The following is a 20,885-nucleotide window of genomic DNA, read 5'->3' as shown; positions in this document are numbered from 1 at the left end:
TGCCCCGCCCCCCTCACGCCCCTGCCCCGCCCCCACCCCATCCCCCACCGTCCAAGGGTTTGGGGTCGGGATCGGGCCGGACCCTTCCCCATTCTCAGAGCCTGGGCTGGAGATGGACACGGGGATGGGCCCGGACAGACGGACATGGGGCTGTGGGGTGTGAAATCACTGTTTTTTGGAGAGGGGGTTTTGGGGTGAAAAGTGGATTTTTGGGGCAATTATGGCCATGGGTGGAGGAGGAAGGTATCTGTCTGTCTGTATGTACAATGTCTGTGTGTCCAGCTGGATGTACAACTGTCTGTCCAACTGTCCCTCTGTCTGGCTGTGAATGTAACCAGCCAGGTGTCCATCCACAGAACTGTCCGTGTGTCCAGCTGGACATGTCCTTGTCTGTGTCTGCCTGTCAAACCATCCCTGTGTCCATCTGCCTGTCCGTCCGTCCGTCCAGCCATTTCCAGTGAACATCCAACCACCAACAGCCCTGTCCATGTGTCTGGCTGGAAATCACAGCCTGTCCTGAATCCTCCAGCCCCTGCCCAGGCTGGGGAGCAGGGAGGAGGACAGATGGACCCATGGATGGTGGCACAGGCGGGCACATGGATGGACAGACACGTGTCCAGGTGTCCAACTGGACATGAAACTGTGTCCAGCCCAAAGGTGACCCGTCCACGTGTCTCTGCCACTGTCCAACCATCCACGGAGCTTTCCACGTGTCCAGCTGGACCTGCAGCGATCTCGGTGTCCATCTGTCCCGGCTGGACGTGCCCCTGCCCGCGCGTGTCTCCCTTCCCTCCCCACCCTGGGGAGCAGGGGAGGAGTGTCCAGCTGGACACTCGGACAGGGGCAGATTTTGGGGCTCCTGCCCCTCGCACCTGCTGGGGGTCCTGCAGCTCCCAGCCCCAGCAGGAGGGGACAAGGCTGGAGCCAGCACTTCCCCCCTGGGATAGGGACAGACAGGGATAAAGGATGGACACACGGCCCCTGAGAGCCCCAGACCCCTCCCAGCTGCAGGGCCTGGGGGTCCCTTGTGGGTGTGCCCAGCTGTGCCCCAGACCCCAGGTGGGCAGGACAGGCTCCCATGCCTCACCTCCATCCAGCAGCACCTGTTTTCCTGATTTTACCCCAAACAGGGGCATCTCCCCTGCCTCCACACCCCTCCCTCGGTGGGGGTCAGCAGGTGAGGGTCTTCTTGGGATTTACCCCAAAAAATCCCCATCTGCTGTTCTGGGTGGGATTGAAAACCTTAAACCACCGTTTTTATCCTTTCTCATCTCTTTTAACACACCACACTCTCAGCAGTGACTGGAGTCTTTCAGTCCCCCCCACTGGGCTCCAGCTCTGCAGGAACCCCAAAACATCCCCTGGGCAGGAAGCTGCAGCCCCCTCCCCGAGCACCAACCCTTACAAAATACTGCATTTTATTCCATCTCTTTCCTTCCAGAAATACACTTTTTACACCATTTCCGAGCTGTCTCTTAAATAAAGGCTGGGCGGGGGCGGGGGTCACTCGGGGGGCGGGGGCGGCCCCTCGGCCGGGGGGGCCGGGGCAGCGGCCGGCGGCGGCTCGGGGCCGTCGCGGGGGCGGAAGAGGAGCTCCCCGGCGGGGATGACCTGCTCTGCCGGCCAGCCCGCGGCGCCGTAGGGCTGGTAGAAGTCGGGCTCCGCCTGGAACATGACGAGCGCCTGGGCCGTGTGGATGCGCACGTGCTGCGCCAGGCTGCTGGCGTCCAGGAACTTCTCCCCGCAGGAATCGCAGGCGTAAAGGATCTGCGTGTTGGGGTCTGCAGGGAGAGACAGAAACACACACGAACATGGGGGAGGCGCTGGGGTGCTGCGATGGTGTAGGAAATAGAATTTTCTACAAATCTACATTCCAATTCTACAGGATGGGAGCTGCCGGCCGGTATTCCCAGAGGTGCTGGGGTGGTGGCATGGGAGGAGCCAGCCCGGTATTCCCGGTATTCCCGGTCTCACCTGCCTCCTGCACCTGCTTCACCGCTTTGGTGATCTCAGCTTTAAGCGCTTCAGTCTCATCCGCCGTCACCGCAGCCGCCACGGGCACCACTGTGGGAACGGGGGGGACAGGGACATCAGGGGGACAGGGACATTAGAAGGGCCTGGCTGGGCAGGAATTCCCCCCGACCGTGGATCCTGCCCAGTGTCAAGGTTGGGAGCAGCTCCAGCGGGATGTGAGGCTGCCCAGACCTGGGTGCTGCGCCCCTGGATAAATCTCCAGCGCCTCTGGGGGCTCCAGCACCTCCAAGCTGCAGCCCATGGAAAAGCCCCAAACTGTCCCCCAACAAATGAATCTCCCGTTTGGGGTGACTCTCGGGCCCCTCAAACTGCACCCCATGGATAAACCTCCCTTTCAGAACCACCCCAAGGCACCCAAGCTGCTCCCTAGGGATAAGTTTCCTCTCTGGAAGGGGTCTAGGGATCCCCTAGGCTGCCCCTCACAGAAAAATCTAATTTTTGGGGTGTCTCCTGGAACCCCAAGCTGCTTCCTGGAGATCCACCCCACTTTTAGGACAGTCCTGGGATGCCCAAGCTGCATCTCATGGAGAAGCTTCCCTTTTAGGGTGGCTCCTGAGACCTCTAAGTTGCACCCCCATAAATCAACCTCACTTTTGGGACAGTTCCAGGCCCCTCCAGCTGCTCCCCACAGGTAAGTTTTCCTTTCGGGCTGACTCATGGAACACCCAAGCTCCTCTCCAGGGATAAAATCTCCCTTTTGGGATGGCATCTGGGACCTCCAAGCTGCACCCTATGGATTAACCTCCTTTACAGAGCACCTCCAAGACCCCCAAGCTGCATTCCCATGGGTAAATTTAAATTTCCCTTTTGGGATGCCTCCTGAGTCCCCTAAGCTGAACCCCCATAAATGAACCTCCCTCTGGGGACAACTCTGGGACCAGACAGCTGCTCCCTATGGATAAGGTTCCATTTCAGGACAACTCCAAGATCTCCCAGCTGCCCCCCACCGCTAACCTTCCCTTCTGGATGGCTCCCAAGCTGCCCCCCATGGATGAACTCCCTTTGGGAACCCCGTGGGCCCCCAGCTCACCTGTGAGCTGCGTGACAGCGGTGGCAGCCAGCGCCTCGGTGGCCAATGTCACCATGTCATCGGACGCCACCGTGACGATGTTGACCTCATCGCCCTCCTCGGGCTCCAGGATTTTGATGCCAGCCTTGCCCTGGTGCACGGTCTTCACGTGGGAGCGCAGGTTGTCCACGCGGTTGAAGCCACGCCCGCACTTGTCACACAGGAACGGCTTCTCCCCTGGGAGAGGACAGGGAACGGGGTGTGAGCCAGGGGGCGATGCCCAGGGGAGGTGCAGGGCTCTGGGAGGTACCCACCCGTGTGGATGATGATGTGCTTGGACAGGTCGCCCACGTTGACGAAGGCTTTGTTGCAGACGGTGCATTTGTGGGGCCGGATGTTGTCGTGGTGACGGATGTGGTTGGCCAGCTGGCTCGACTGGACGAACCTTGGGGAACGAGACCACGGTCACCACAATCCAGGGTGTCACCCTGGCACCTCCACCCTCCCTCCAGAGAACAGCACCTGGCTGCAGAGGGCGAGTGGAGGTGCCCCCTGATATTCCACCCAAGTGCCCCTCCCGGTATTCCCAAGGGGAATCCTCACCTCTTCCCACAGCGCTCGCACACGTAGGGCTTCTCCCCGGTGTGCTGGCGCACGTGGGCGATGAGGGAGCTCGCCTGGGTGAAGGCTTTCCCGCAGATCAAGCACTGGCACGGCTTCTCTCCTGGGGAACCACAGGAGAAGGTGGGTGGGGAGCACGAGGGGAAGGAGAACCCTCGGGGAGGCAGGAGCGTTATCCGTACCGGTGTGGATGCGGACGTGGCGCTGCAGCGCGCCGGGGTCGGCGAACTGGCGCTGGCAGTGCACGCACACGTACGGCTTCTCCCCGCTGTGGATCCGCAGGTGCCGCTTCAGGTTACCTGGGAGCAGGGCAGGCTGAAGGACACCGGGTCCTCCTCCCCTGTTCCTCCTTCCCACAGACCCAGAATCTCCCCTGGGAAAGCATGGTGCTATTCAGGGAGCAGGGACTGCACAGGGATCAAGGGAAGTTGGCTGAACCATGCCTGGGATCAGGCAATACCACGGAAGTGGAGACAGCCAGGACAAGCACCCAGTGTTTGAGGGGATCAAAAGACTCCATTGGGATCATTCCAACCCTCTGGCCCTGCAGCAGGCTGAGAGAAGATGGGAGGAGACATCCCTATCTCCAGCATTTGGATGAGGATCCCCTTTCCAGGGCGTGGCTCCATGGGGAAAACAAGGAATTCATGCAGCACAACCACAGCACCGTAAAGCCAGGATGAAATCCTTCCTCTGGCTCTGATCCAGCCTCAGGATACTCCCTGCTCCCCCCAGACCATCCCAGTCCTGCCACTCTGCCCCTCAGCCCCCCTCCTCCATGTTACCTGACGTGGTGAACTGCTTCCCGCACTCCCGGCACTTCAGGGGCCCATCTGCGATGTGGATCTTCAGGTGAGCCTTCAAATTCCCCACCTGGGGATGGAGAACAGGATGGAGAGAGCCCGAAACCACCTCGTCTCCCTTTGGAGCAACCCGAATCCCCGTGGATCCCTTTTGGAGTGGTCTCTGGGACCTCCAAGCTTCACCTCATGGATAAACCACTCTTCCCAAGCTCCAAGACCCCCAAGCTGCATCCCATGGATAATCCACCCTTTCAGGACCACTCTGGGACCCCCAGCTACACCTCATGGACACACCACCATCCCCAGACCATTCTGTGAGTCCCAAACCACATCCCATGGATAATCCACCCTTTCAGGACCACTCTGGGACCCCCAGCTACACCTCATGGACACACCACCATCCCAGGACAGCTCTGGGAGCCCCAGACTGCATCCCAACGACAAATCTCCCTTCCAGGACCACACTGGCCCAGCTTCCCCGCTCCCCATCACACCTGGTTGAACTTCTTGTCGCAGTGGGGACACTTGTGCTCCTTGTCAGTGTCGTGTGTCTCCAGGTGGCGCATCTTGGAGGTGGGGTCGGAGAAGGAGCGCCCGCAGTAGTCGCACTGGTAGGGCTTCTCCCCGCTGTGCACCAGCTGGTGCCGCTTCAGGTTGCCCGAGGTGGTGAAGAGCTTGCCGCAGTCCTCGCAGCGGTAGCGGGCCTCGCCCGTGTGCCGCTTCTTGTGCAGGTTCAGCAGGCTGATGAGCCGGTAGCTCTTCCCGCACTCCTCGCAGCCGTACGGCTTCAGCGGGCTGGGACCAGGGGGGAACGTTACACCCAGCACCAGGGTCTCACTGCCCCAGTCTGAGTGTCAGCCCCAGCCAGATCCAGGAATCACAGAATGGCTTGGGTTGGAAGGGATCTCCAAGCTCATCTTGTTCCACCAGACCCTGCCTGCCACTTGACCAGGTTGTTCCTAGCCCCATCCAACCCTGAACACTTCCAGGGATGGGGACTCCATGAAACAACACGAAAGGGAAGAACAATCTGGACAATGCTTTCAGACACAGGATAGGATTCTGACGGTGTCTGTGCAGGGCCAGGGTTGGATCCCTTGTGGATCCCTTCCAACTCAGGACTATTCTGTGACTGTGGAAGAGGCAGAAAGACAAATCTCCTCCCGGATACCCCAACACACCGGTGGATTTGCAAAGGATCCAACCATTCCCAGCAAACCTCACATTTTCCAGGTGTCTTTCCCTAGCTCCACCTGTACCTGTGTGTCTTCTCGTGGGCCTTGCAGGCGGCCGGGTCGGAGAAGGCCTTGTTGCACTCCCTGCATGAGAAGGGCTTCTCTCCGGTGTGGATACGGATGTGCCGCTTGAAGTTCCCGGTGTGGGTGAACTCCTTCCCGCAGTCCTAGGGATGGAGGGACAGGCACTGTCACCCTGCTGTCCCTGAGGTACCCAATGACACCGGGAGCTGCTGCCCAGGGGCCTGGCCGGCCTCACCTCGCACTTGTGTGTGACGGAGCCGTAGGCCTTGGACTCGGTGCGGTCGCTGTAGGTGCCGGAGCGCAGCAGGCGCGGCTCCCCTGAGTTCTCCTGCCCGGAATCCGTGCTTCCTGACTCGTTATCCTCAGTGTTTTCCCCATTTTCCAACTGGGTGGGCTCCTCCTCGGGGATTTTACCCTCATCTTCCTCCTCCACTATCATCTCCCCCTCTTCCTCCTTCCCTTCCGGCTTCATCTCTGCAGGACGGTAGAAAATGGGGATGCTCAAATTTGGGAGTGGCAGCAGAGGCACAAAATCCACCTGTATTTCCTAACCTAAGGATACTGGGATTAGGCATCCCTTGTCCCCAGGGAAATCACAGAAACATCTGAGTGGAAGGGAAGCTCACCCATCATCACCTTTGCTTGGAATCACTTTACATTTGCAGGTGATTAGCCCTGAATTCCCAAAGCCTGTGCAGGCAGAGGAGAATTTCCCAACTCTCCTCACCATGCTCCCAGAGGATCTGTGCCTCACAAAACTCACACAATTAATTCCACAGATAACGAGGGTTCAAGCCCTGCCCAGCTTTGTCCCAGCCCCTTTGTCCCAACGCACCTCCTGTCCCGGCAGTGTCCGTGGCTGCCAGGCTGTCGCTGCCCACCGCGCTCTCCGACGGCTGCGGGAGCCCGGGAACGTCGGCCTTGGGATCCTCCTGGATGGCAGCGCCTGTCCCTGTGAGCACCGGAGTGTCAGGACAGGGTGTGCTGGGGGTGACGGCAGGACCCAGGCTGTCACCCTTCGCTGGCTCACCTTCCTGGCCAGCCGGCTGCTCCGCAGGTGCCTCGGGCTGTGCCGCAGCCTCTGGCTTCTCCTCCTTCTCCTCGGTGTCGGGAGCAGCTGCTTTGGCTTTGTCAGGCTCCCCCAGAGCTTCTGCCACCACCGATGTCTTGTCATCGGCCACTACCTTGTCGGCTCCTGCAAGGGAACAAGTGAAACCATCCAGCTGCTGCTGCCAGCAGGACTCTCAAATCCCACAAAATTCACAGAAATAGCAATTTTTCAACTGCTGGTGCTGCCCAAGGGGATAAAACCCTATCCAGGCGCACCAGATGCACCTGGGAACTGGGTTTGCAAGGTGGCCAAGGAGCAGAAGTGGATACATTTTGGATTGCACGAAGCACAAGTGGGTAAATCTTGACTTTGCCTGGGTGAGGGGAAGCCAGGAGGGTACGTACCAATCTGCTGCTGGTCCACCCCAGGGGGATTTTCTGGGGGCACAGAGAGAGATTTGAGTGCGTTGCAAGCGCTGACGATCTCCTGCATCTGCAGGAAACCTGCCACGGCCAGCACGTCCTCCACGTTGTCGGGGCTCAGGCTCAGCTTAGCCGTGTACATGAACTCCAGAACCTGGCCCAGGCCTGCAGGGGAGGTGACACAACCAGAAATGAGCCCTCACCCTTCACTCTTTCATTTTGAAACTCAAAATAACAAGCTGAAGAGCCTCCCTCAAAGCCCGAGCAAGGAACTGTAATGTTTAAGGAGCAGGGAGGGATCCTGGATAAAAACCCCAGGCTTACCTGCGGCGTTGCTGATGTCCAGGTGCACCACGTCCTTCTGGTCCACAAAGAGCATGCGGAAGTAGTCGCTGCAGGCGGCCAGCACGGCCTTGTGGGCCTTGAAGTCGATGCCGTCCACCACGAAGGTGCAGTCGCAGAGCAGCCCCAGCTGCCGCTGCTGGTTCAGCTGCTCCAGCACCTGCTGGCTGTGCTGCGGGAAATCCATGGCTGTGGGAGGCAAAAAACACCACAGGGGTGGGGGTGAGGTGTGTGGTGAAACCACTGAAGGGGTTGTGGAGGAGGAGAGATCACAAAACATGACCTGACTGCCCTCGTGGTTCAAATACAGCCTGAAAACGTGAATTTCAGCTCCTCTCCTGGCTAAATCCTACCCCAAACCCTCTCCTAGAACAGCCACGACTCCAGCACTGGGCCAGGAGGAGTTGATGGAACAGCCATGATGGTTTCAGCAACCATGACAACATTCAGAACACAGCTATTGCCCCTCAGCTGGTCCCAGCAGCAAGTAGGAGCCTTGTCGCCTCTGCAGACACAAGTGCCATCGTCCCTCCACTGTGTCACAGCTCCTGCCAAGGCCACAGCATGGGAGCGTTCATCCAAACCTTCCAGCTCCTGCTCTTCCAGCTGCTCGTGTCACGATACCGAGGAATTTTTATATTTTATTATGTGTTTGGAGGGAGTTCTCCACGCCTGGAGCACAGCTCTGCCTAAGGAATGCTGCAAATTGCTGGAAACATGGCAAAACCCCAATTTTCCAGCAGGTCCTTGTCAGCAAAGTGCCACACTGTGGATTTTCTCCTGAGCTGCATCCGTAGGGTGAATGAAGGGTTTTCACTTGGCTTTATCTTCCAACAATGATTCCGGTGCTGAAGGGAATTGGGAATTGTTTCAAGGGATTGGCAAGGAGGGAGCAGAAAGGAAACAGGGACTATCCAGTTATTGTTCATGCAGGAAGTCTCCAAAGGTCTGGTCGCTGCAGCAGGAAGGTTACAGCTGGGGAAAGACTCCAGGATTCCTTGCTCGGTGCCTGTGAAAGTTTCCAGCCCATGGAAGTTGTTTTTCCACTTCGTCACCTCTTAAATCAGGAGTTTCCAGTCAGGAACAAGTGAGAGGTTTGCATCCACAACACGAGGCACTTCCAGCCCTGGTTCCTTCCAGTGATCAGTGGTCAGAGGGAGCCTCCTCCTGTCAGCTGTGGGTGCCAGCAACACTCGGGGAAGGATCTTCCTCCCCAGGATTCCTTCAGCGTCCATGGGCATCCCCAGCGTGGATGAGAGGCCAGGACCTCTCTGACAGCATTGGATCACGCACAGAGAGAGGAAATTCCACTCCATTTTGTCGTTGCAATGAACTCCCTGCCCTGGCTTTCCCCCAGCTCTCCAAACCCCCCCAGCCTGTCCCAAAATACATCCCTGACAGCCAGAAAAAACAGTACTTGGGTGAAGATACTGCACAGCATGGCCCAGTGTGGTTTGCAGAGCTCTGGAGAAAAGGGGGAGCATTTTCCCTGTAGGATAAACAAGGCTGTGGTCCGTGTTCAGAGAGCTCTCTGCACAGCAGGACTTGAGGAATCCTGACAGTTCCATGCACTAAAAAAGGGTATTTTAGGGAATTTGTGGGAGGCACTTTGCATCTGAACGATGATTTTTAACGTTCCAGGAGTGGACTTGTTCCAGCTTTGCTCCTCAGCTTTGAGAAGGAAGTAAAAATCCAGCAAACTCAACTCCTCCCCCAAAAAACTTCCTATTTTCTGTAGTCTGCCCTGTAACGTCACGTTCCAGCTCCCTTGGAAGCGCAGCAGGGAGAGGCTTGGATGAGCTCTCTATACCCATGCCCAGCAGCCAACGTTACCTTTAGCCACTAAAACCCCTGACTCTGAGGTCTGACAATCCCAAACACCTGGACCCAGCCCTCCGGAGTGGTGCCCGAGCTCACCCCTGTGCTGCGGCGAGCAGAGATACCCGGAGGGTCGAGGGCCAGAGGGTTGTGTCTCTCCTCCAGAAATCTCCCTTTTCCAAGTGTTCAGGTCAGTCTCTGCGCAGCCATCCTGGGGAAAATGGGATGGAAAAACTCAGTTTTAAACCTCCAGTCTTGGGTGCTGAAGGTGCAAAATCCCTGATGCAGGACTGGGCGTCCTCTGATTTCCCCTCAGGGGAGACGATTCCCCTCCCGACCTCTCCCCCGACGAGGTTGTTGAGTCTCTCATTATCCAATTAATCATGCAGAAGTTCATTACGAGCCCACCCACGTCCCCTACGCAGATAAATACAGCAGCTGCAGTCCCAGGGAGCTTCCCACGCGAGCTCTGCTAAGCACTCTCGCTAATTAGCGACATTACCTCTCCCCTTCCCTGCCACAACAACATCTACCTATTAAAAACCCCCAAACCTCCCTAAATTGGAAAAAACAGTGAGTTAAACACTGCCTTTCCAGGCTGTCACCACCCAGCCATCCATGCTGGGAAGATGAAAGGGAAGAGGGGGTTTGTTTCCTACCCACCGTCATCTCCCGCCTCGCGCGTCAGCTCAGGGAACAGCGCGGCCCCAACCCTCGCTGCCTCTGCCCACAGGGCTCTGTCCTCATTTCCAGGAACGGATCCTGCAACGGTTTTCATGAAAAAAATAAAGCTTGGAGCTGATCTGAGCAGAGCAGCTCCATATCATAATCGTATTAATAATAATAATAATATGGATCATGGACTAGGAAAGGGCTGCAGAGCTTGCGGTCGGAAGCGGAAGGCGAGCGGTGAGAGGGGAAATGAGCACAAAGAGGAAAAACTGTGGTGAAAAGGAAATAAAGCGAGAAAGACACGAGAAGAGGGGCATCCTGGACGCCCCACCGGGAACAGACATCCTGAGGACGCCTTGGCTATTTGGATTTCAGGCTTATGGATGTGCTCGTGCTGCTCTGGACCCCAAGACATCACTTGAGCCTGAGATCTGCCCTGAAACCTCTCCTGTGTCTGCAGCGCCCAGGGATGACTAACCCGTGTCTCCTCGGGGAAAAATACCCTTGGGAATGCTGGCTGAGGGCTGGAATCTCGGGAGAGGCCTCTGATGCAGAAACAAAACTAAGGAAACGCGGCTGGTGCAGGAAATGTGTCACCCGTGCCGGCCCGCAGAGGGCACGGACAGCCAGGAGGGGCTGTCACCTCGCCAGAACAAGGGAAAACCCCGTTTTTCCTTGCGGTTTTCCACGCCCCTGAGGTGCAGGGGTGTGTCTGGAGCTGGCTCGGGGCTGTGACCCCCCATTCCCCAGCACCCGGAGGATCTCTGGGTGGCCCGAGGGGACGGCGATGCCCCAAGCCCGGGGGACACACGGCTCCATCCGCGGCCTGGCCCCGAGTCACCTCACGGCTGGGGGTGACACCCCGGGCAGCGGCTGCGGCCAGGAGCCCCCGGTGCCCTCACGGCGGCCGCTCGGTCCTCTCTCAACAGCCACGAGCCCCCCGCTCCCCTCAGGACATCCAGAAGCCCCACTCCCCTCAGGACAGCCACCGCCCCCACTCCCCTCAGGACAGCCACCGCCCCCACTCCCCTCAGGACATCCAGAAGCCCCACTCCCCTCAGGACAGCCACCGCCCCCATTCCCCTCAGGACAGCCAGGAGCCCCCGCTCCCCTCAGGACAGCCAGGAGCCCCACTCCCCTCAGGACAGCCACCGCCCCCACTCCCCTCAGGACAGCCACCGCCCCCATTCCCCTCAGGACAGCCAGGAGCCCCCGCTCCCCCCACAGCAGCCAACAAGCCCTGACAACATCCGGCAGCCCCTCGTTCCTACCGCGACAACTCCCCGTCCCCCCCACGACAGCCAGCAGCCCCCCGTTTCCCAGGGCCCGCCAGCAGGACCGCCCCCCTCCCCCCACAGCCTGCCCTCAAAGAACCGGGGGCCGCGCACCGGTGTGACCCCCAAAGCGGCTCCGTTACCGCACAGGCAGCGAGCCAGGCCGCAGCCTCCTCTCCTCCCAGCGCTCGTGTCCTACTCAGCCCTCTCCCCAGCCCCTCCAGCGCTCTCCCGGGGCCCCCATGCCGCACCTGCCATGCCGGGCCCGGCGGGGCCTCACCCGCGGCCCGCGGCCCTCACCGTGACACCGACCAGACAAAGGGCGCCGCCATCTTGGCGCCGGGCGGAAGCGGCGTCGCCCCGGCCCGCCCAGCGGCGGCGGCGTCACTGCGCATGCGCGGCGGGGCCCGGTCACCTTCCCGCCCCTTCCTGCCGCAGAGGCGCCGCCATGACAGTGGGGGGGCGGTGCTGAGAGGCCGGGAGGAGCCGTGAGGGGAGGAGAGGAGCCGTGAGGGGAGGAGAGGAGCCAGGAGGGGAGGAGAGGAGCCAGGAGGGGAAGAGAGGAGCCGTGAGGGGAGGAGAGGAGCCAGGAGGGGAGGAGAGGAGCCGTGAGGGGAGGAGAGGAGCCAGGAGGGGAGGAGAGGAGCCAGGAGGGGAAGAGAGGAGCCATGAGGGGAAGAGAGGAGCCATGAGGGGAGGAGAGGAGCCAGGAGGGGAAGAGAGGAGCCAGGAGGGGAAGAGAGGAGCCATGAGGGGAGGAGAGGAGCCATGAGGGGAAGAGAGGAGCCAGGAGGCGTCCAGAGGAGCCAGGAGGGAAGGAGAGGAGCCATGAGGGGTCCAGAGGAGCCAGGAGGGAAAGAGAGGAGCCATAAAGTGCCAAGGGGAACCTTGAGGGGCTGAGAGGAGCCATGAGGGACCCAGAGGGGCCGAGGGGAGCCGTGAGGGGCCGAGGGGAGCAGTGAGGGGCCGAGGGGAGCAGTGAGGAGTCGTGAGGGGCTGAGGGGAGCCGTGAGGGGCCGAGAGGAGCTGTGAGGGGCCAAGGGGAGCAGTGAGGGGCGAGGGGAGCCGTGAGCGGCCGAGGGGAGCCGTGAGGGGCCGAGGGGAGCCGTGAGGGGCCGAAGGAGGCCGAGCGCAGCTGTGAGGCTGGAAGGTCCCGGTGCCGGCGCTGTGTTCATCGCTAGCCGTGTTCCCAGTCACCACATCACCCCTGCTTAAACACCCCCGAGGTGGCGATTCCGCCACTGTCCCAGTGCCTGGCCACCCACTCCGTGAAGGAATTCTCCGTATATTTAACATAAACCTCCCTTGCCACAACTTGATGCCGTTCCTCTTTTCCCGTCACTTGTTCTCTTGGCTCCATCCTTCTGTCAGGGGGAAGGTTCCCGGTTGTTGGAAATAATACAACTTTCCTAACTAATTTTTCATGAGTTGCTTTAGCTAATTGCAAGCAGCACCCACTTTCGGCCAGTACTAGTTAAGTTTCTACACGGACTCCTGTTGCTCAGATCATCAATCACCGCAACCCCGAGTTTGTTAAAACTAACCCTGACTATAAAGCCAAAGGCATTCGAAGATTGGACATCTGGGATCCTAAATTTATGGCCCTTCAAGGACATTGGAGTAACCAGAAAATAGAGAGGAGATCACGGCCTGGAAAGCTGGAGATATCAAGAAGATGATAAAAGGATTTTAGAAATCAATAACCAACAGAGGACAGTATGCTAATTAATGAGGAGAATTATGTGACTTTGAACCAATGAACATTAATTTATTTGTTTAATGTATAAATAAGTGAAAAAGTTTTGTATTGGCTACAAGAGTACCCTCGATCCCTTTGTCCAGACAACTGATAAAGAGTTTAACACGTCTCAAAAACCTGGTTTTTCCCCCCAGCTTTCCTGCCACGAACGAGCTGCTGTGGGGTGTGTTTGGGGCCGGGCTGAGCTGGCCCTTCGCCCTCTGCACATCTCCCCCGTCCCAAAGCGATCGGGGCAGAAACAGAGCGGTTTTTCCCCATTTCCCTCCTCCTTCCTCCGCACCTTCCCTGGGCCAAGGCCACTAGATGGCAACCAGTGACCGGCGCTGCGTGCCGGGGTGGCTTTGGGGACGTGGGGACAGACGGTCCCCACGAGCTCTCACGGTGCCCCTCCGAGCTCCCCGAGCCTTCACAACCTCACCCATCGCTTTTAACCCTTTTTCCCGCAGGGGGATTGCGCCGAGCGCCGGGTGGAGCGGCCGTGCCGGGGCCGCTGCCAGGGCGCCGGTGGCAGTCTGGAGCGGCCGGCGCTGCCCGGGCGGAGCAGCAACGCGAGCCGGGCTGCGTGGCCATAAACAGGCGCTGCCGCCCCAGCGGGCGCCTCGCTGTTGTGGGTACACACAGGGACGCGCAGCCAGGTCCTTTCTCTCCCCACCAAAAAAAAAAAGAAAAAAAAAAAAAATAGCCCTTGTGTTCGGGGCCGTCATCCCGGTGCCGGCCTTGCGGCATCCCCCCCGGGTGGTGGGCGAGGGTGGGCGAGGGGAGGAGGAGGGCTTGGTGCCCTTCCAGGTGGGTCGGCAGCCGGACAGCTGAGGGAATGGCTCCGAAATAGAGCTTCGGGGAAGAAATGAGTCACCCCGGGCTGGAAATAAACAGGGCAGCGGGCGCCCGAGCGGCTCCTGGTGCGGGTTTTTGTCGGGATGGTGGAATATCCCTTACCGAGGCACCCCCCGGGTCTGAACCCACACCCCTTTTTGAGGGTAAAGCATCAGGAAAACGTCAAAAAACGGAGAAGGCGGCAGTCAGACGTTCTCAATAATTTATCCCAAGCTCTATATACAAAGACAAGCTGTGGCGGAGGGTTGGGAAGGGAACCTGGCTCCCAGCAGGACTCCTGGCACGCTGGATCTCCCCCCTCAACACGTGCCAGCTAAAAATCACCGGAGCTGGGACTCCCCTCCGGAGTTCCTCCGGTGGGTGACGGGATGCGTTCAGCACAGGTCTGACCCCACTCTGGAGGGAGCCTTCCCATTCCCTACCCCACATCCCACCTCCTTCCCAAATCACTCATTTAATTAGCGAGGGAGGGAAAGGAGAGGGGGGGAAAGGAGCCCCCCGACCCCTCAGATCTTGATCTCAGTCCGGAAGGTTTGCTGGACGTGCTCGGAGTGCTTGGCCGGCCGGCGCTGAGCCCGGATGGTCAACATCCCGTTGTCCCCCAGCGAGGACGACACGGACGTGGGGTCCACATCTTCGGGCAGCTGGCACTTGTGGGTGAAGGTGTTCATGACGGTGCCATCCGTGGCCAACTGGGAGGAAAAAAATGGGTGAAAAGAGGCGATTTTGGGGTGCAAGTGGAATGGGGACTCATTATTCCCTGTGGTCACCATTAATTAATGGTGAATTAAACCCCGCTGGGGTTGTGGCCGCAGCTGTTTGGGAATTGGGTGGGAGCTGGGTGGTCCCCGCACACCCGGTGAGGATTTTGGGGTCCCTCGCTTTGGGGTGAGCAGGGAAGGGAGGGAGCACCCACCTTCTCAGCGTGCACCTCGATCTGGTTGTTGGAGGTGGTGACGATGATGTCCTCGGGCGCGAAGTCGCTGACGTCCACCGTGAACTGATAGGTGTTCCCCAGGGTCTTCACCACGCCCGTGTTACCGGGGCGAGCTGCTGCGCAGGGTTTGGGGGGTCACAGCCACGGCTTGCCGAGGATCCCCCCCAAATACCTCCCGGGTGCGCCCCAAACTCACCTGGGAACCCCAAGGTCTCCCCGTGGGGCCGGACAAAGCTCCCAAAAAGCTCCATGGTGCCGGCAAGCGAGGATTTCCCCTTCACCCACCGCTTGCCCCCACCTGCGAGCCCCAGCTCCCGCCGGGGGGAAGAGTGGAACCCCCTTCCTCGTTCTCCTCCCGGCGAAGGCGACGCCGGATCGGTTATTTCGGGATATTTCGACTTGACGAGCTTTTTAAAGCCTCGTTAAGGCTCCCGGCCGCCTGCCAGACCTCTCGTAAAACCGGCTAAATTTAGGTCTTGCGCCGGAGACGGTGGAAATTTTTCCCCTCTCCGTTCCCCCCCCAGCTCAACACCATGGAATGCGATGCCTGTTATTAAGGAATAATCATGATAATTAATTAAAATACTTATTAAATCGTCCCCGCCGCGGGATGTACGTTGGGACTGGGAGCTGGAGGGTGGCGGAGGGGGGAGGAAACCCGGCTCGCTCCGGCCCGAGCGGGTCCGTCGGATTCGTCAAGGTCGTTTTTAATGAGCTCGTTTGCAAACTCAGTCGGGCAGCGGAGGCCGAGGCGGGAGGACGGGTCAGGGGGTGCTACAAAAAAGGGGGTGAGGTCCCCTAAAACGTCCCCGGGATGGAGCGCCCCGTCCCCGGGGGGCTGCGGGGGGAGAAGGAAGAGGAGGAGGAGGAGGAGAGGGTGCTGGTGTCGGAGCACAGCTGGAGACCCTGCCCCACTGCCCGGAGAAGGGTCCGAGGTGAGACCCCCACCCAAAAAGGGGGATTCTGGGGGCGGGGGTTTTGGGGGGTCAGCACCCTGTTTCCCCCCTCGCAGGGTGCTTGGAGTGGGTGAGGCGGCAGCTGTTCCGCGTCGGGGAGGATTGGTACTTCCTCTTCATCTTGGGGGTGCTCATGGCCACCATCAGCTTCACCATGGACATCATCACCACCAGGCTCCACGCGGGTAAACCAGGGGCGCCGGGGGGCTCCACCGGCGTTTGGGGGTTCACGGAGTATACAGGGGGGATCTTTCGGGGTGCAAAAGAGGGTGCTGGGGCGTGCGTTCCCCTCCTGACACCTCTCCTCCAGCCCACACGTGGCTGTACCGAGAGATCGGGGACATCGGGGTGCTCAAGTACCTCTCGTGGACCCTGTTCCCCACGGCAATGGCTGCCTTCTCCACCGGCTTCTCCCAGAGCATCACCCCACACTCTGGAGGTGAGCCAGTTACCCCAGCCTCCCTGGCTCCCTAAAATGTCCCCTCGGTAATGAGGGACCCCTAAAATTTGGATCCTGCTCCTCCCCCCCGGCTCCAGGCTCCGGCATCCCGGAGCTGAAGACCATCCTGATGGGCGTGGTGCTGGAGGACTACCTCGCCATCCAGAACTTCGGAGCCAAGGTGGTGGGGCTGACCTGCACCCTGTCGTGCGGCAGCACCGTTTTCCTTGGGAAAGTGGTGAGGGATCCCCTTCTGAACCCCAAAATCCCCGGCGGTTTCCGCTGGTGCCGGGGTGGGGGGCCGCTCAGCACTGTGTCCCCCCAGGGTCCCTACGTCCACCTCTCTGCCATGGCCGCAGCCTATCTGGGGAAGATGAGGACCACGGTCACGAGGGAATATGAGGTGGGGGTGCCACCGCTCAAGAAATGAATGGAGGGATTTGATTTTACCCCCAAAAAGTTGGGGTCGTGCCTAACCCCCCCACCACCTTACAGAACAAGTTCAAGCAGCACGAGATGCTGGTGGCAGCTCAAGCTGTAGGGGTGGCCACAGTCTTCGGGGCACCCATCAGCGGTGAGGACCCCCCTAATCCCACCCTGGGCACCCCCAAACCTCGCCCTGATCCCTTCCCCCGTTTTTCCAGGGGTGCTTTTCAGCATCGAGGTGATGTCCCCCCACTTTGCCGTGCGGGATTACTGGCGCGGCTTCTTCGCCGCCACCTGCGGCGCCTTCATGTTTCGGCTCCTGGCCGTGTTCAACAGCGAGCAAGGCAAGGCAGGGTGGGCAGGAGGTGCCCCCTCTTCCCCTCTACCCTCCCCCCCTGTAACATTTTTGGGGTGCTCACCACCAAACCCACACCCTCATTCCTGTCCCCCCTCCCAGAAACCATTGCCGCTGTTTTTAAAAGTGACCTCAAGATTGATTTTCCCTTCGACCTCCTGGAGACCTTCTTTTTTCTGATTTTGGGGTACGGAGGGTCTGGTTTTGGGGTGCTGTCTGTGCTCTGCCTGTGCCCTGCCTGTTCCCTACCTGCCCTCTCCTCACAGGACCATCTGTGGGATCGTGGCCTGTGCTTATCTCTTCTGCCAGCGCTGGATGATGGTGGCTGTCAAGAGGAACTGGTTGACGGCCAAGCTCTTGGCCACCGAGTCCGTACTGGGCGTCCGTCCATCTCTCTGTCTGCACCCTGCACCCTCTGTGTCTGTGTGTCCGTGCCGTGCAGGCTCTGCGTGTCCCAGTGTCCCCCCATGCACCCTGGGTGTCTCTGTGTCCTTCCCATACACCCTGGGTGTCCTTCTGTCCTCCCCCGTCCACCCTGGGTGTCCTTGTGTCCCCCCATGCACCCTGGGTGTCCCTGTGTCCCCCCATGCACCCTGGGTGTCTCTGTGTCCTTCCCATACACCCTGGGTGTCCTTCTGTCCTCCCCCGTCCACCCTGGGTGTCCTTGTGTCCCCCCATGCACCCTGGGTGTCCCTGTGTCCCCCCATGCACCCTGGGTGTCCCTGTGTCCCCCCCTGCACCCTGTCCATCCACTCTCAGTGTCTGTATGTCCACCCTGTGCACTCTGGCCACCCATGCATCCACTCCATACACCCTCCACATGCACCCCATGCACCCTGAGTGTCCCCATGTCCCCCATCCACCCTGGGTGCTCCGATGTCCCGCCATGCACTCTGCCCATTAACCCCATCCACCCCGGGTGTCCCTGGGTCCCCCTGTCCGTCTGTCTGTCCCCATGTGCCCAGCCCCTGTGTCCCCCTGCAGCAAACCCGTGTACACGGTGCTGGCAGTGCTGCTCCTCGCCTCCATCACCTTCCCGCCCGGGCTGGGGCAGTTCATGGCCTCCAGGGTGAGTGGGGAGATGTGGGGCTCCCTGGGGACCCCAAAACCTCACACGGGGGCTCAGGGTGTCCATTTGTCCATCCGTCCAGCTCACCATGAAGGAATATCTCATCTCCCTCTTTGACAACCGCACGTGGGGCTTGCTGGCCGCCAACGCTTCGGGGGTGGCCAAGCCTGGGGGGCTCTGGCAGGAGTGGGACCATCCCTCTGCCACCATCTACGGCACCTTGACCTTCTTCCTGGTCATGAAGGTAACCATGGCCCCCCAGTCTCTGGGCGTGCCCCCCAACACAGTGTCCCCATGGGGTGACCCCCTGTGTCCCCCCAGTTCTGGATGCTGATCCTGGCCACCACCCTGCCCCTGCCAGCCGGGTACTTCATGCCCATCTTCATCTATGGTGAGCTGGGGGCTGGGGGGACAGGGGAGGGACAGCCAGGCCGGGGGAGGGGTGCAGGGGGCTCATCCAGCCCTTGGAGTGGGACACTGGGGGTGTATCCAGCCCTGGAGGGAGGGTACATCCAGTCTGGGGGGTACAGGGGAGGTATCTGGCTCTGGGATGGCTGCAGGAGGGTGGTCACCCCTACCTCCACCATTTTTTGGGGGGGGTTTCTGGGATCTCCCCACCTTCCCTTCTCCCCCAATTTCAGGAGCAGCCATCGGGCGCCTGATAGGGGAGGTGGTGGCCCTGCTCTTCCCACGGGGGCTCCATTCAGAGGGACCCCCACGGCCCATTCTTCCTGCTGGCTACGCTCTGGCAGGTGAGTCTGGGGGTGGGGGACACCCCCATGGGCATGGGGACACCCATGGGTGGGGGACACCCACCCCCAGCTCCTGACCCCCCCTCCCTGCCAGGCGCAGCCGCGTTCGCGGGCTCGGTGACCCACGCGGTGTCCACGGCCCTGCTGGTGTGCGAGGCCACCGGGCACCTGGGCCACCTCCTGCCCACCGTGCTGGCCGTGCTGGTGGCTAACGCCATCAGCCAGAAGAACCAACCGTCCTTCTACGACGCTGGCATCATCGTCAAGAAGCTGCCCTACCTGCCCCCCATCCGCAGCCGGCACATCGCGTAAGCCCCCGCCCCAAACCCCCACGTTTTGGGGGCATTCTCCGGGCAACAATGGAAATTCGGGGGGTTTTGTGCTCGCCAGCTCCTACCGAGTGGTGGTGGAGGAGTTCATGGAGCGCCGGGTGGTGTCCTTGGCCAAGCGGGACGGTTTCCAGGAGGTGCTGGTGGCCTTGGACGCCTCTGCCGATGCCGAGTACCCCGTGGTGGAGAGCACAGGTGGGATGTGGGACCTGGGGGCTCACTGTCACCATGGAGGGTGGCCAGTCCCTGGCCCTGTGGTGGCCCTTCTGTGTCTCCTCATGCTGTCCCCCCAGGGTGTCCCCCCAGTGCCCACTTGATATTGCCACGCTGTCCCTATGGGGTGTTCCTGCAGTGTCCCCATACTGCTCCTATGGTGTTCTTTGTTATTCCCAGGCTGTCCTGTTTCCACTGGTGCCCACATGTTGTGCCCTCAGTATTGCCACGGTGCCACCTCAGTATTACCATACTGTCCCCATGGTGTCCCCATGCCATCCCCATGGTGTCCCTGTACTGTGTCAATGCTGTCCCCATCCCCTTTGGTGTCCCCATGCTGTTCCCTCAATAGTCCCATTCTGTCTCCATGGTGTCCCTATGGGGTGTCCCCTCGAAATTCCCATACTGTCCCCAACCATCACCCTGCTGTCCCCATGGGATGTCCCCTTGGTGTCCCCAGTACCTCCCCCTGTTATTCCCAGACTGGTGTCCCCCTGGTACTCCCACACCGGCCCCATACTGTCCCCTCTCTCCAGGGTCCCCCACTCTGGTGGGCACTGTCAGCAGGTCCCAGCTGGTCACTTTCCTCCAGAGCCACGAGCACCCTCAGGCCCCACAAGGGGAGAAGGTAAACAGGGTGGGGGACACCCTACCATACCCAAAAAGCTGCTTTTCTGCCCCAAAATTAACATGTCACCTTCCACAAGCTGGCCACCGTGGGGACACTCGGGGACGACTGCACCATCGAGCCCATCATGCTCCAATTCTCCCCGTGGACCTCCTTGCACCAGGTTTAAGGGGGTGAAACGTGTCCTGGGAGCCCCCCCCCAGTCGGTGTCACACTGAGGGGACGCGGCCAAGGTGGCTTTGTCCCCACGTGTCCCTGTTGTCCCTTCCCAGGCCTATCACCTCTTCCAGCTGCTGAAGCTGCAGCGAGTCTTTGTCACCCGCTCCGGGGAGCTGGTGGGAGCCGTGAGCAGGGCAGAGGTGAAAAGGGGAAAAAGGGAAAAGGAAAAGGGGAAAAGGGGGAAAAGGGGCGAATGGGGTCAGAAAAGGGAAAAGGGGGCAATGGGGGGAGAAGGGGGGAAAAGGAGAAGGGAAAGTGGGGGGAGAGCCCCTGTCCCACCCCCTCTGTCCCCTTCCAGCTGCGGAGAGCCATCGAGGACCTTGCCAACCCCAAGTGATGACGTTTTGGGACCACAGGGGACCCTCCCCACGGACGTTCCCCAGGAAAAGAGGGGAGTCCTGACCCCCCAGCTGGTGTGGGGGGTCTGGGCTGGGGGTGCCGGTTCGCCTGCAGAGCGTGCATTAAACACATCGACCCATCAGTGCTTCCTCCCCTCCTCCTCCTCCTCCCCTTTCTCCAGTCCCGCCGGTTTCTTTGGGGGGCGGTCACCCCCTCCCAAACCCAACAACAACAACGCTTAAAACCGCCCGAATCACCCCAAAACTGCCCAGGACAAGCACTGATGTGCCCCAGTCTCTGCGACCCTCCCCCTGTGCCCCTCTTC

The 20,885-nt window shown here is 60.1% G+C and overlaps 3 protein-coding genes across 5 annotated transcripts; 1 reads left to right on the top strand and 2 right to left on the bottom strand.

Annotated features, from left to right (window-relative positions):
• Window positions 1-1,401: 1,401 nt before the first annotated feature.
• On the bottom strand, window positions 1,402-11,706 carry ZBTB17 (zinc finger and BTB domain containing 17). Of its 2 annotated transcripts, XM_068171837.1 has the most exons (17): window positions 11,557-11,706; window positions 10,023-10,121; window positions 9,459-9,570; window positions 7,524-7,730; window positions 7,182-7,364; window positions 6,757-6,921; window positions 6,562-6,678; window positions 5,962-6,200; window positions 5,727-5,869; window positions 4,962-5,262; window positions 4,450-4,537; window positions 3,847-3,963; window positions 3,647-3,767; window positions 3,358-3,488; window positions 3,065-3,280; window positions 1,975-2,064; window positions 1,402-1,781 (listed from the first exon to the last, which is right to left on the bottom strand). In XM_068171837.1, exons 2-17 carry the CDS (start codon window positions 10,026-10,028, stop codon window positions 1,504-1,506), a joined length of 2,514 nt encoding a protein of 837 aa, XP_068027938.1. In that variant the 5' UTR covers window positions 10,029-10,121; window positions 11,557-11,706; the 3' UTR covers window positions 1,402-1,503. The 2 variants fall into 2 exon arrangements, with proteins under 2 accessions (XP_068027938.1, XP_068027937.1); XM_068171836.1 differs by having other exon boundaries at window positions 6,562-6,921.
• Window positions 11,707-14,086: 2,380 nt separating this feature from the next.
• Window positions 14,087-15,168, bottom strand: HSPB7 (heat shock protein family B (small) member 7). Of its 2 annotated transcripts, none has more exons than XM_068171369.1 (3): window positions 15,032-15,168; window positions 14,815-14,948; window positions 14,087-14,590 (listed from the first exon to the last, which is right to left on the bottom strand). In XM_068171369.1, the coding sequence occupies exons 1-3, from the start codon at window positions 15,084-15,086 to the stop codon at window positions 14,405-14,407; spliced, it is 375 nt and encodes a 124-aa protein (XP_068027470.1). In that variant the 5' UTR covers window positions 15,087-15,168; the 3' UTR covers window positions 14,087-14,404. The 2 variants fall into 2 exon arrangements, with proteins under 2 accessions (XP_068027470.1, XP_068027469.1); XM_068171368.1 differs by having other exon boundaries at window positions 14,815-14,951; window positions 15,032-15,166.
• Window positions 15,169-15,637: 469 nt separating this feature from the next.
• On the top strand, window positions 15,638-20,674 carry CLCNKA (chloride voltage-gated channel Ka). The gene is made up of 19 exons (XM_068171371.1): window positions 15,638-15,770; window positions 15,848-15,976; window positions 16,102-16,230; window positions 16,329-16,468; window positions 16,556-16,633; window positions 16,726-16,804; window positions 16,875-17,000; window positions 17,114-17,198; window positions 17,278-17,379; window positions 17,996-18,080; window positions 18,163-18,324; window positions 18,402-18,471; window positions 18,722-18,832; window positions 18,927-19,140; window positions 19,223-19,356; window positions 19,911-20,002; window positions 20,082-20,165; window positions 20,275-20,361; window positions 20,520-20,674. The coding sequence occupies exons 1-19, from the start codon at window positions 15,650-15,652 to the stop codon at window positions 20,556-20,558; spliced, it is 2,067 nt and encodes a 688-aa protein (XP_068027472.1). The 5' UTR covers window positions 15,638-15,649; the 3' UTR covers window positions 20,559-20,674.
• The last annotated feature ends 211 nt before the right edge of the window (window positions 20,675-20,885 follow it).

Source organism: Anomalospiza imberbis, chromosome 23 (assembly GCF_031753505.1).
Source record: "Anomalospiza imberbis isolate Cuckoo-Finch-1a 21T00152 chromosome 23, ASM3175350v1, whole genome shotgun sequence".
Taxonomy (NCBI): Eukaryota; Metazoa; Chordata; class Aves; order Passeriformes; family Viduidae; genus Anomalospiza; species Anomalospiza imberbis.
This window is presented reverse-complemented; position numbering and strand designations above follow the sequence as displayed.